General features: G+C 35.6%; 1 protein-coding gene across 1 annotated transcript in view; it reads left to right on the top strand.

Moving 5' to 3' along the window:
* The first annotated feature begins 117 nt into the window (after nucleotides 1-117).
* YWHAQ (tyrosine 3-monooxygenase/tryptophan 5-monooxygenase activation protein theta) overlaps nucleotides 118-15,363 on the top strand; it is a 30,963-nt gene continuing 15,717 nt past the window's right edge. Inside the window, exon 1 of the mRNA XM_044661999.1 lies at nucleotides 118-606. Within this exon, the coding sequence (XP_044517934.1) occupies nucleotides 313-606 (294 nt within the window). The 5' untranslated portion in view covers nucleotides 118-312. The remainder of the gene's footprint in view (nucleotides 607-15,363) is intronic.

Below are 15,363 nucleotides of genomic sequence, written 5' to 3'. Positions count from 1 at the left end.
TGCCAGGAAAACCTCAAACAGGGTCATAAATAATCAGACATGGCTGAACATAAAAAATATCAACATGAAGGTTGTTCAAAAAGCAAATTCTAGAGTGCTTGGGGGTAGGGTGAGACGGGGAGGCTCCTTCGCCGAAGCCTAAAGCGGATCAAAGTAGGGGCGATCGGAGGCGGTGAAGGTGAAGACTTTCGAGGACTCTTAACTGATCTGGGTTTATTGTCTCCTGCCCCCTCCTTTGGAGCTGCTTCTCCCTCTCCCCGGAGCCCTGCTGCTGCCGCCACCGCCCCCACTCCCACCCGCAACCTGTCCACTATGGAGAAGACCGAGATGATCCAGAAGGCCAAGCTGGCGGAGCAGGCCGAGCGCTATGATGACATGGCCACCTGCATGAAGGCGGTGACCGAGCAGGGGGCCGAGCTCTCCAACGAGGAGCGCAACCTGCTCTCGGTGGCCTACAAGAATGTAGTCGGGGGGCGAAGGTCAGCCTGGAGGGTCATTTCCAGCATTGAGCAGAAAACCGACACCAGTGACAAGAAGATGCAGCTGGTCAAGGACTACCGGGAGAAAGTGGAGTGTGAACTAAGATCCATCTGCACCACTGTTCTGGTGAGTCCTGACTCCCTTACTTAGTGAGGGGACGGGAGGGGACGTATGGTTTGAAGCCAGGTTTGATCAAAACACCCGATTTCTCAGTCGCTGGAATGATAAAATATAGGTACCACCTTCCAAACTGAAGGTGGAAATTACATTTTTTGACCCTAAATAAAGTTCTTTTGCTGGTGGATTTGGAATATTTGCTAAGTGGCACATATTTCTGGTTCCCTAACATATTTCAGTACTTTAGACTCAAAATGTTTTTTAACGAACAAATCTTTTTTATAGCATACTTTGTCATTGATATGCAGCACCACTTTTTAAAATTTGAAATTAAATATAATGTTTTAATATTAAAGTATTTCTTTGTGGAAAAGACTTAAATCATTTGGAGGAATTCCTTTTTGTGTCTTAAGTCATGCCCTGGTTTGGTAGAATCAAAGCCAAAAATACAATAAAAAATATAAGCAGAATTTGTTATTATTACAGTAACAATAAAAAAAAACCTACCACCCGAATATAATATTTATCTGTTTACTAATTTAATGTGAAAGTCTAAAATTTGACTTGAAGATATTCCTCAGAGGTAGAGGCCTTTCAGATATAGAAGTTCCTGTATTCTAGTTTGTTATAGAATGCAAACAGTAGATTTTTTGGTGGGGGGCAAAGTTGGCTGTTATGTTCCATAAAATGAGGCAATTGTGATGTAGAGTTTTCTATTTAATTCTAGTAAAATTTGGCACAACTTTGTTTTATACTTTATTAAAGGAATTGTTCTTAAAATTTTGCTATTAACTCATTAAAAGTTTTTTTAATTTTATAAAACTTAGATTTGAGGTTCAACACACCTGGAAAAGACATTTACTGACATATAAGCAAAGCAACTAATCATATTTCATTTTGGACAGTTGAGTTCTAGGAGTTTACTAACATTTTCCTGCTGTTGGCTTAGTTTGACTGTGATCTGCTAAAATGGAATCATTTCTGGCAAGCAGTAGGTAAGGGAAGCTTTCCAAGCTTTTAAACTCTTCTGCCTTAGTAAGGGTGGATATGTGGGGTGGAGTGGGTGACAACTGTAATTCAGCCTTTTTACTGACAGATAACATTTTAGCTTTGTCTAAATGTATAGAATTATACTCCTGATCAGTAAGGCATATTTTAAAGTTAGATTTTGAAAAATAGAGAGCATCTTTTCCCCTAAGATGTCTACTAATATGTGAAGCTAACTCATAAGCTATTTATCTTTTTGCATTTTTTACACATTTGTTTTTGTGTTTCATTACTTTTGGCTTACATTTTTTATTACCTTAAAAATATGATATATGTATATCTACATACATATGTATTTGTGTGTATATATGTGAAAATGCTTTTTCTAAGCAATGATTGGGATGTACCTCAAGTGCATCCACCAATGGATGTTAAAAAAGGAGGTTTGGGCATCACCTGAGTACTTAAAGAACTGCTTTGATGTATAGCACTGGATTTGGAGTTAGAATATTGGGGTTCACATTTTAGCTCTTTTACTAGCTGTGTGACTTTTATCAAATCATTTCACCTTGGTTGGGCCTCCACATCCTAAAGTATAAAATGAAAGCATTGAACTAGATGATGAATCTCTGGCACTTAGTAGGCATTTTAAATAATTGATGATTGAGGTTCCTTCTGGTTCTAAATCTTATGAACCTACAATTCTTTCTCAGGACAAAGCACATTTCTACCACTTTCTTACAATGACCTCACTCACACAGAGCAATATTGGGGCAATAACTGTGTTCTTGAGGAAAATTTCCAAGATGGGCTAATGTTCTGTGTAGCTCTCTGTAGAAATTTGATACTTAAGAGTTGTGGGGAAGTGGCTGAGCAAAGAGAAAGTGGTACAATGGATAGAACTCTGGACTTGGAGTCAAAAGCCTTGGGCTTTGATTGGCAGCTGAGAGTTAACTTGACTTTAGACAAATCATTTTGCCTTTGTGAGTCTCAGTCTCTTCATTTGTAAATTGAGGGTGATATTTGCATGACCTGTCACAGGAGTTTTTTGAGAAAAACTGAATCTGTAAGAGTGGTAATTTTTTTTTCTTTCTTTTTTTTTTTTTTTAACATTTATTAATATTCATTTTTAACATGGTTACATGATTCATGCTCCTCCTTTCCCCTTCAAACCCCCCCCCCCACTCTCCCCACCCATGGCCGATGCGCATTTCCACTAGTTTTGTCATGTGTCCTTGATCAAGACCAATTTCCAAATTGTTGGTAGTTGGAGTGGTAATTTTTTTTGAGGGAGTGTGATTCATCAAGAATAGAATCAGGTTGTGCATATATTCCTCAATTATGCTTGTTAGATTACTATGATTTGAGGTGACCTTTAAAGGAGAGGCAAGTGTCTTAAATTAGCTTTGTAGGGTAATAGTTCTATGGACCCAGTTCTGGAGAGAAGGCCTGGAGTTGAAGGGGAGAGTATTATATAACAAGGGAGTCTGGAGAAGTTTAAGCTGAGAGACAAGAAAAGCATATAATGAGTTATAGTACCTAGGCTTTTGAGATTGTTGTTGTCTTGATTGTGAGCTGGTAAAGACCTTTATGAGGGAACATGGATATGTTTGAAGCATTAGTTTAGAAGTAACTTTATTAAATGTATATATGAACCAATTGATGAGAAGTAGACCAGTAAAATATATATAGGCTAGTGATCCAGATGTTATTAATTTGGCTAGGAGAGGTTTAAATCAGGAATGTGTGAGAAGTGACATTAAGGTGGCTCCAAGATTCTGTGCATGAGAGAGGTGAAATGAAGGATCCTTTCAATATAATTTGGATATTGATCATAGTGTTTATTATAGTGTGAGGGGTGTCTTATGAAACTTATCAGTATCTATAAAATGAGAAGGCTGAATGGTCATATGATTTAGAATTGAAAGGGCCTTAAAGATCATCTAGCCTCCACCTATTTGAGCTTAGTTTCATCCTTCTGAAAAATGAAGGACTCAGCTAGTTAATCTAAATCTTTGAGTCCTCTCTTGGGTTCTTTATGTTTCTAGTAGTAGTCCAAACATAACTGACAAAAAAGTGTTCCTATTTGTGCAAGCATAGCCCAAATTAAGGAGGAATAGAAGTAAGCAAAATGAAGATAGTGAAATGTCTCTTAAGAATTGATGTGAGTTCATTGAAGGGTTTGGTAAAATGAATTGTAGTCAGATGAAGATTAGAATAGATTTAGAAAAGATTGAGATGAAATCAATTGGTGAAATGGCATATATAATTTTAGGAATTAAAGGAGTTCATTGGGAGTGAAGAAATAATGAGAAGGCCTTGCTTGCATTTGGTCTTTTGCTATTGCTGCTGAAGGAAATCAATCAAGCTGTCTGGGTCCATTACAAATTTTCAATCTAGCCTCAATGAGGCCTTCCTATCTAGGCCCTCCTTGATCTGCTTTTATCTCATTTCTTGAATCTGGACATTCCAAACCTTTTCTCCTCAAACCTATATATCCACCTTTTCCCCCTGCCAAAAACTTCCATTCCTACTTTATTGAGAAAATAAGACTATTCCCTTTCAGTTCTTTTAATCCAATTCTGCATCTTAGAACTTGACATTAATTTATTCCAGTCTTTGAATAGGTGTCTCTTCTAAGACATCCCCTCCTTCAGCAGATTTACCCTTAAGTCATCCTCTTTAATATTCAAAATCATCTTAATTCTTCCCTTTGTATTAGCCATCTTGTTTCTGGAATGTATTTCTCTCCTCTATTCCTTAGAATCCCTCCCTAGCTTCCTTCAAAGATCAGCTCAAGTTTCACCTTTAACACAAAGTCTTTCTTAATCCCCTCCTCAAAATGTCTGCTACCTAAAATTAGCTTGTATCTTGTATATATGTTCTGCCTATACCACTAAACAGTTTACTTGTTTTCTCACCTGGTTTAATTGTAAGTTCCTCCAGGGCAATGACTTACATTTTTTGTCTTTGTCTTAGCACCTAGCACCATGGCCAGCCAGATCTCTCTCCTTAAATCTTCTCTTAAGGATCACATCTTAAGCTATCATCCTATATCTTTCTACTCTTTGACTAACCCAGTTCCTAGAGAAAGCTGTCTACTCTCATTGACCCTATTTCTTCTTCTTTCACTCCTTGCATTTATAGTGTCCAACTTCACCCAAATGAAATGCCTTTCTCTAAGATTAATAATGATTCCTTAATTGCCAGATTCAACCCTTCTTGACTTCGGCTTGACCATAGTAACTACCCTCTTTGCATTAGCAGCATCTTGGCCCCTGGCTGTGAGTAGATCTTGAGGCTCTATCCTAGGTCCTCCTCTTTCTATATCCCTCACTATCTCATTTGTTCCCTGGGCTTAATTATCTCTATTGAACTCTCTTCCTAAATTGCTAACTCCCTATTGAACACTTCCAATTGGTTGTCTCTATCCAAAACAGAACTGATTCTCTTTCCCTTAAGCTTACCCTTCTTCCTAACTTCCTAACTTTCCTCACATCTATTCTCTTATCTCAACTCGCCTGTCCATCACCCTAGTTTGGAATCTTATCACCACAGTATTGCAATAGCCTCTCAATTGGTCTCCTTGCATCCAGTTTTTCCTTTTTAGATACCATCTTCCATTCATGAAAAAAAAATTATTACATATGTCATATAATTAACATTAATTATTTTATTAATCAACTAAATTATTAATTAATGGAATATTAGCAATTAATAAAAATTATATTCCTGAAGCACATATCTGACTATACGGACACCCCTGCTCAGAAAGGTCCAATGATTCCCCATTGCCTCTAGGATAAATACAAATTCCTCTGATATTTAAAGCCCTTCACAGTCTGGCTCCTGCCTATCTTGCTAGGCTTACATCATCTGTGGTCTGTCTATACTGACCTCCTTGCTGTTTTTCACACTTGATATTCTTCTCTTACCTCTGCTTTTCAGGAGGTAGCTTCTTTCAAAACTGTACTCAAGAATTACCTCCTACTTTAGCCTTTTCCTGATCCCACCCTCTTACCCCTAATTACTTTGTATTTATTTTGTGTTTACATATAAGTATATGTGTTATTTTCCCTATTGAATACAAACTCTTTGAAAGCTGCAGCGACTAAAATGTGACAGTAATTTAGAACCAGAGTACCTAGAGCCTTTGTCTTCTAAATTATCATATTGCCTGTCTGTACTTTTATTTTGAGTAGACTTAATTCATTGCAATTAGAAATCATTCTAATTTTCAGTATATTCAATGCATTATATTTAATGAAAAATTAGTAGGTATGATAAACTGTTTTCATACAGTTCATCTTGCCAAAGTTCAACAAGCAATTCATGTAGATAAACATTAAAATACACCCACATAAACAGTTTAAAGGTTATATTAAGCTTGATAACTCACACTGATTTTTAAAAATCTGATCATGTTGACTTAAAAATAGCTTTAGTTTAATAGGATAGTTGAAGAAAGTTAATTTGGTTCAGTCTGAATCCCCAATTTATCATTATTAAGGATTGGTGGATTTCAATATGATCAGTTGGCTTTGTGTCTTAAAAGTACATTTCATGAAGGATAATAATACACTGGACTAATTAATGGAGTATCTTACCTCTAGAAACTTTGGATAAAAGATTGATTGGTGGGGTAGACTACAATAATCAATAATGCTATACTTCCCATTATGTACAAAATACAACAGTAATAGATAAAGGCCATTTGACCATTTGTTAGGTTTATATGCTTCTTGGAACTATGTTTCATTCTTTGACATTCTAATATAGATCAATATATAGATCCTTTTATATAGGCATGCAAAGTGTTAGTTGATTCTTGTAATCAAAGTGGACAACATTCAGTTACACTGTACTGTTTTCATGATATGTGCTGGATCTTTGCTGGCATCTTAGTTTTTGTGTTGTTATTAGCAGAATGTTTAAAATCACTGTTTGTGTTCTATCATTTATCCCTGCTGTACAAATTAAAGGAAAATGTCACATTTCAGTATAAATGCAAACACTGCCTTTGTCATGTTTTTATGTTGCTGTTTTTAATTTGTTTTTTTTTGTTGTTGTTGTTTTATTTTACATTTTTTTTAAAATCCTTAACTTCTGTGTATTGGCTCCTAGGTGGAATAGTGGTATGGGTGGGCAATGGGGTGTAAGAGGGAAAACTTAGATATTATACATATATATTTTAAGGTGTGGTCACCAGGAATCAATAATTCAGATTGATTCCATAATTAAAATAGACCCAAGTCAGGATGAGTTTTATGGTAGTTTATTTACAATTTGGGAAGGTAGAAAATAGGGAAATAGAGAGAGGGAGAGGCTGGCCCGGACTTGCAGAGTTCCAGACCTAGAGAAGGTTAAAAAACTAATTAAACTAGGCTACTAGTCACAAGGCCTTAGCAATTAGAGAGGCAAAGAAGCCTTATTGAGGTAAAGACTCTAGAAATGCCAAGGAAGGTGAAAAGGAGCCAGCCTAACTTATCCACCTGACAATTCAGAGGGGAAGCTGCCTGAGGTCTCCGCAGAGATCCTTCAGCACCAAGTTACCATCATATTTGAATGACAGCAGCACTTCCTGAAGGTCCACCTCTAATTCAAGTGGACAAATGGCAGCCTCACCATTGTTTTGGACTGCCCCTTGTTTTTGATTTGTTACTTATTGTCATGTAAGTAACTGTCTCCCCACTAAGGGAGGTGGGGATGACGTTATCTGGTGGCTAGAGTTTTAACTATGAATGGAGGGGTGAGCTAATTCCATTTACACAGGGATCAAGAGACTTGCCCAGGGTCACACAGCTGGGAAGTATCTGAGGCTGGATTTGAACCTAGGACTGACTCTCAATCCACTGAGCTACCCAGCTGCCCCTGTTGCTGTTTTTTAAACAGAAAATCACAAGTCGATCAAAAGCACTACTAATTGACCCAGGAATCTGTCTGACTAGGAATTGATTGACAGTTTAAATTTATTGACTATCATGAAAAGTCATGAAGATACAAAAAATGCAAATAATTAGAATATTGAAAAATTATAGCTATGCTGGAATAAATTCCATTATGTATAATTCTACATACATCTGTTTTAGATTCCCAAATAAAGAAAGAAGTTTAGCTGTAGAAATTAGAAAAACTTCTTTGTCATGTTTTTACCTAGAAGATAGTACTAGAGCATGGATCCCCTCCTATTGAAGGTGTTATAGTGAATGAATTATCTGTGTATTTGTGACTGTCAACTGTGACTTGTATTTCTGTTGAGAAACCTATTTAGTCAGGATATATATTTGGTCAGATTAATTCTTCTTTAAAATTGCCATAAAAATCAGTGGGGCATAATGGATTGCGGTGGACCTTAGGAGTCAGGAAAAACTGAATTCAGGTCCTGCCTCTGATACCAGGTTTTGGCCAGTTTCATCCTGCCAAATCTTTTATTTCTTAAACTCGTAATCCTCATAATTAATCTGAAGGTGGAAGACGATGAGTAATAGATGAGATTTTTATCAGTTCTGCTCCCTTTCAAGCTTTCACAGTCCATCAGCCTCCCTTTCTCCCCAAAAAAGGATAGTTTTTCAAGAGAGTAGAATTGAGTTGTCCTCCCCTTTTCTCCCTTCCCCCCACCCCACCTCCATGGTAAATTCTGAATCTGTGGTTGTGCAACATTCCTTTCTTGGCTGTGGCTCTAAGGGAGGGAGTAGTAGATGATAGATTTGAGGACAAAATGAAAATTTCCCAATTATTTTAATATTAATTTCTTTAGCTAAATTCAATACTAACAGTTTTTACTAAATGCTTTAAAAAGCTTTAACTGCTTCTTGGTTTCTCCTTTGCTATGTGAAAATGAACCCTGGGTTTTCAAAGGGCATATCATTAGAGCTCAATCTCTGCAGTTTCTACCAGACATCTTTTGAAGGTCAACCATGACATGTTTTAAAGGGCCTTATCACCTAAAAGGTAATACTGAATTCTATTCTCTACCTTCATCTGAGAACTCAGTTTCCCAGTCTTGGGACCCTGAGCTTTGATTGGTAAGCATTAACCTTATTTTGACCATACCCAAACCCACTACCTCCCTTTCTGAAGTACTCCTCCTTTGCTACCACTTCCTCTTTTAGAATTTAAGGGGTAAGTACAGTGCTTCTTAAGGACGGAGATTCTCTTGCTTGCTTATATTTCCTATCCCTAGCATTTGATTATACTGCCTCTCATAAATGTACTTTAATAAATGGCTTTTTATCATTCAACTTGGTGGTGGTACTAGTGTGTACTATTTTTGTTTGTTTTTATCACTGTTAGGCCATTTTGATTTTTACTGCTAAGAGAATGCCACTGCTGAATACTATGGATCTATCAACATTCATTGAAATCTATGATGTTACATTAATTATCAGATTATGTGTCCAATCACAACAGACACATCAACTGGTATGGAAAACGTCTTAGGAGAATGCACATATTATACCACCATAATAGATAATCATGAACTACTACTGCAAGTACTATGGAGAAAATGTATCAAGAACTAATGGTTGTCCAAGCTTAAAGTCATTACATGAAAACCTGATGGTGGAGCAGCTAGGTGGTATAGTGGGTAGAGCACCAGGTCTGGAGTAGTGATTAGATCCTAGGGTCCAGACTGGCCTTAGAAACTTCCCTGCTATGAGACCCTGGGTAAGTCTCTTGACCCTGTTTGCTTAGCCCTTGCCCTTAGAGTTATTACTAAGACAGAGGGTAAAGGTTCTTAAAAAAAAACTGATAAAAAGTTCTTGGTAACAACTAATGAATGACCACCTCATAGGCCACATCGAAGGCATTGACAAGAACTTATTCTTTTCCAGTGTTGTCAGTGTGGAATGCAGGGTGTTAAGTCAGTTCTGTCAATAATCACACTCTAAGGATTCCTATCTTATGATATACAATGGTGCTACTACCTTCCTAACAATAATAATGGGCAAACACAAAGCAGTTTTGTGCCTGTGCAGATGCTATTCCATATTAAAGAAGAAATTTCCTTTTGTTTCTTACTAATCTAAGAGTAAAAGTTGGGGAACAGAGATTATAATGATATGACTGGGGGAAAAGGTTGACCAAAGAGGATGGGATATGTGAGAGTCCCTCTAAGACTCTTTTTCAGAGAACTGGTAAGGACAAAAAAAATTTTGGTTTTCTTATATTCTCTTCCTACTTCCAAGTACAGTGAACTCTACATTATTTTAGTAATATGGATGAAAAATGTATATATGCAGTCTTTTGATGCTAAAGGACTTATAGGGTAGAGAAATTGTTAGTTTGAATCTAGTCAGCATTGACCAAAGTATTGTGTAAGACAAGTGAGGTCAAACTCAAATAAAAATAGATCCCTGCAGGCTGCATACTTACTTAGAATGATATCATCAGTTTGTTGTATTGTATTTTTATTTTGTTAAACATTTCCCATTACATTTTTATCTGGGATGCCCACTTGACACTTCTGGTGTAAGGGGACTTTTCTTGTCATCTCTACAGATAAATCTCTTCTTCAGTTTGGTCACAGACATGTTTATTTTTTATATCCAAATTAGTAGTTTCCTGTGTTCTCTTTGTTACCTGGGTCATTCCTGTTGTCGAATTTATTCAAGACATATGGTTCAATTTTAAAACATTTCTAAATTGCCCACTACAAGATTCAGATTGGTTTTGCTAAGAGTACAAAGACAAAAACAACCATCCTTACCCTCAAGGAGCTTACTTTTACTGGAGGAGGCAGACTTATATTGTTTAATATATACTCTCTTAAGATTCACTTATTAGTCAAATTTGATTTCAGCAGCAAGAGATGCTTTTTATTTTTCATGGTAGTTTTCCAAATAACCTTCCAGTAACTTTTCCATAGGTCTCACTTAGCATCTAAAAATAGGGAACTAACACTGCAAGCAATGGAACTATGCCATTGAGGATTTTCTGTAGTTTGATTTAATATTTAATATAATTTTATTCTAATGTCTTTAGGATATTAACAGCAGTCTATTTTCTTTAATCTAGAAAATTGTTTTCTCCGCTCACCTCAAATAGTGAACTGATTCACTTTCCCTTTCTACTGTCTTCAGGCAGTTGTCCTTCCTACTTGAAGAGGGCCAAAATGACATCACAGTGATGCCTTTTGGCTATGCATAAATTATATTTCAGTGAGGAAGAGTTGCACAAAGTTGTACTTTTTTCAAGTAAATTAATAGGTGATGGGGTTTTTGTTTGTGTGGATTTTTTTGATGTTTTTGTTTTTACTAAAGCAGCTTGGGAAGACAATCTACTTGGACTAAGCTGACCTGCATCAGGGCAGGGAATGCCCATAATGATAGCACAGGTCCTTGAAGACTGAAACATACTACTTAACAAAGTCAGTAGCCTACCCCTCTTCTCTCTATCTCTCATATGTACAGTCTTAGTAAAGGAGTAAGTTTGCAGATTTAGGGCTGAAAGGAACTTAAAAGTTATGCCTCTTTATAGAGAAGGAAACTGAGGATAGTTTAAGTGATTTGTCCAAGGTCACACAGATAGCAAAACTAGTATTTGACCCCATGTCCCCTGAATGTGAATCCCATGTTCTTTCCATTGTTTAACACAGCCTTGTAGTTAATGCCAATTATAACTCATTTACCAGATGTTCTAAAGTATTGGCATAGTACTACTTCCACATTTTTCTGTGGGAACATACTTTTCAGATACTTTCATTTGTAATGCTTTTTGACTCTGGTTGGCTAGTGTGTTGGAGACATTCTGCTAATTGTCTCCGATCTGCATCTCTTGACTACTTGAGGACAAGCTGCAGAAACTACCTGGTCTACAGTCATGATTAAGAGACCTGAAATGTTCATAAACTTTGTACCTGTCAACAATGCCAAGAAAGAATTTACTTGAGTAAATTTTAGAGAAGAGTACTAGAGTTAGATTTTTCCAGAGACAACTTTAAAGCATATTATAGTACAAATCTAAAATTTACAAAGGATTATAGAGAGGAAAAAAATCACTGGGCTTATAGCAGTGTTATTAAAAAAAAGTCTTCTGGAGTGTGGTCTTGACAGATTTGGGGAGGAAAAAAGAGGGAAACACAGTTAGCAGTGTATTTTTTTTTAAACTATTGACCAATGGAATGGTGGTGTGTCTATTTGAGGCTGAAGCAAAATATTTTTAGAAATTCACTGCCCTGTGTACACAGAACAGATTCAAAAGTTGGGGAAGGTGGTATGAAAAATAGATGGTGGAGATGTTTAGTGATGGTGATATAATAATTTATCACAAATGTATTCTCAAAAAGGAAACTTGGTTTATGGTAAATAGTTGATTTAGCTAGCTGGTAGAATGCTTTTATTTTTGACCAATTAAGACATATTTGATTCTTAATGTTAAATTAACTATCTCAATCTAATTCAGTTTGTCCATTATGAAGCAGGGTAGTTTATTTGAAAGATTGAATAATTCATAGGACATAGTAGTAAGGAGTAAATAGATCTTGTTTGCTTGCTTTTTTTATGGTACCTGAATTTATATGACTAAAAATTGTCTTAATCTAAACACCTCAACTCTTAGTGCTTCATTTATCTTTCTGGGAAGTGGGAAGGTTATCAAAATGTGTACAAGAACAGACCTGAAAGAAAAGCTTATTCCAGTTATCAGAGCTGCTTCCTCTTGCCCAATCAGTATATCTTAATCTGAATACTAAACTGCAAATTTAATAGTTATATAATATTTCAGCACCTACTAAAATTTACGTATACACAACCAATTAAATACTTTTTCTTGTGGTGGTAGTATTTTCTTTTCTAGTCTATTATAAACCAAGAAGTTAATCTCCTACTATTTTCCTACATGTACTTTGTTGCTAAAGTCAATCTAGACTACTTAGAAATCCTTGCCTTTCTGTAGTCTCTACCTGTCAACCCATTTACTTTAAGGTTCAGTTTTAAATGACAACTTTTTTCCCTTCTAATAGGCAGCCACCTATTTTTATCTCCTAATCTCTATCCAATGATTCCTGAAAACCTGCCTATCATGTATTTAAATTCCTAGCACCCCAGGGAGGTCTCTTTAGACTACATTTTGCAGAAAAGCCTGGTTTCCTCCCTAGGAATTCCCTATATCAATCACAAATACAGGCCAATACATCCAACTGAAACCTATATTTCAGTTACCAGTGCATATTTGGCTTGACTATCAATGGCAATTGATAATGTCATTTAACTGATGTCCTCCTTGTTTTGAGGGAAATAGGGCCATGAATTTAATCTGCGAGAAGTATGGACACTAGAAGAAAGAAGGGAGGAAAAATCTGTTAACTAGTTTTTGCTGCTATTCCATATGGATTAACCTCTTTTATGAGACTGTTCACAAATTGGATGAGTCCTCAAATGCTTTATAGCTGTTTTGTTTTCTCTATAATAGCAGTATTTCCGTTTTCCTTCTATCCTTAGTTATCTGGATAGAACAAATATAGATTCTTAGGCATGTCATTTTGTTGTGAAAGTAGTAAACTTCTTTAAACAGTTATCTGGAATACTTGCCCTCTAATAATTAGATCTTAATTGCAATGCTTCTTTAGAATTAACAAAAAGGTAATCATGTTATATACTTTAAGGACTTATTTCTTTCCTTGTAAGTATAGGACCATTACCTTTCCACACATCTACATCTTAAAGAGTCCTTAGCCTGAGTACCATCTTCTCCAGAAAAAGGCTTTCCTGATTGTCCCCACAATTATTTTGTATTTACCTTCATTAGATTTATATTAATTGGTATCCACATTTCCTCAATAGAGTGTAAACTTGAGATCAGGAATGTTCTCATTTTCATCTGTTTTTCCAGTGCTAGGTATATAATAGTTGCTTAATAAATATTTATAGATGATTCTTAGTCATTTTTTGTAGGATAGTTCATGTTGACCCATATGTACGAAGACTAGCAAAGCACTATTGACCTATTTTTAATCTTATAACATCCTTACTATGACTTCAGGATGTCTGTCCAATTTAAGATTACTCATTTCTAAACCAAGATTGTGACTTCCTGTGCAGTTTTTTTTCCCTTTTAAGGAAAAAAAATGCTTTTATTTTCTTACCAGTTTTTCTCTTTTCATTTGCAATAACTAGGCATTCATTTCAGAATTCTTGAATGATTGAAAAAAGCTTCTGGATACCTGTGTATCAATGATAAACTAGTTCATTATTTCGACCTCTTTTTTTTTTTTTTAAAGCAGACAATTTTGGAGTGTTGAATGAATGACACCTACATTTAGCTATCTTCTGCATCCTGAAGTTCATAATTTAATATACAGTTGGTTAGATCAGGGGTTCTTCGTTTTGTGTGTGTGTGTCTGTGTTGTGCACTCAGATGATTAGATGAAGCCTGTGAACCTCTTCTCATGTTTTTAAATGCAAAAAATAAAATGCAAAAGATTATAAAGGAAACTAATTATAATGCACCTAAGCAAATGTGTATATGTATAAAAAGTTCACATCCCAAGTTAAAAACTCTTGTTATATAATAACATAACTGATATAACTGTTTCATTGCTCTGCACATAGTGTTACTTAACTGTTTGAACCAGAAGACTCCTAGACTATCTTGTCCAGCCCTTCCTCCCTAATTTACATTTATGGAAATTGAGACCCAGAAAAGAGAAGTGACCTACTCCCAAGGTTATACAGGTAGTTAAGTTTCATTACCTTAAAAATATAACAAATCATCATTAATTTTCTAATCTTTAAATTTGCTTTGAGTTTGGCAAGCAGACCACCAAATTTGTAAGAATTGGGCATAAAATAAATACATAAATGTTCTTGAAGCAGAGCTCTCTTAAGTAAAGAATGAACTTATATAGTATCTTTTGTCTACTCAGAAGCTTCTTTGTTACATTTCAATGAGGTTTCTGGGTATCCGCATCCAACATTCAAAATGTTACTAAATTACACATATTCCAGGTATCTTCCATCATTGTTTTATTTTTCATGGCTTTAGCATTTTTGGAATTTTCCATCTTTATTATTACTAGCAATAATGAAGTAGTACATTTTAGCCTCTTCTACCAAGACTTCCCTCCTGTCTTTATAGCTCTGTTCCATTTAGGCCTGTGGTCTATTTCCGTAAGGTTTGGCTACTGAGCTTTCTTTCAGCTCACTTTTTTTTTTCCATTTTCTAAAGATGATTTTTAGCAGAGGTAACAACTATAAGTTCAATGAATATCTTTTAAAAGAGTTCTTTGTCTATTGATATGCCTTTGTGTATATGTGTACTTCTTTAACACAAACATCATGACAGAATCCTAGTAGTAAAAAAGGAGTGTTCAAGACCAGTACTCTTTCAGCTTACTGACTGTATAATCCTTTGCAAGTCACTGCTGAGCCAGTTTTCTCATCTGCCTTATTAACTTGAATATTATGGGAAAGTATGTTTTGTGAAGAGCATTAGAATAGCTTTTTGGTAATATAAATATGTTCTTGAATAGCCTTTTCATTTATTTATTTATTTGTTTGTTTGTTTATTTGCCTGAGTGGCTGCCAGTTCTGTATTCCCCAGTATCCATAATTAAGATGCTATATAACTGAATTCAGAGTTAGCTAACTAATAGCTGAGTTATTAAAGCTGGTAATAGTTTAAATTGATAGTCTTCAGAGAGCAAAGTTGTAGTGATTAAGTTGTGAGCTTTACAAAGTGCTTTCTTCACAACAACTTTTTGAGATAAAAAGTATGAGTGTTATCCTAATTTGGGAGCCCAAATTAAATTATTGATTATAATCTTTGACTGTAATAATC

The sequence above is a fragment of the Gracilinanus agilis genome, chromosome 2 (assembly GCF_016433145.1).
Source record: "Gracilinanus agilis isolate LMUSP501 chromosome 2, AgileGrace, whole genome shotgun sequence".
Taxonomy (NCBI): domain Eukaryota; kingdom Metazoa; phylum Chordata; class Mammalia; order Didelphimorphia; family Didelphidae; genus Gracilinanus; species Gracilinanus agilis.
This window is presented reverse-complemented; position numbering and strand designations above follow the sequence as displayed.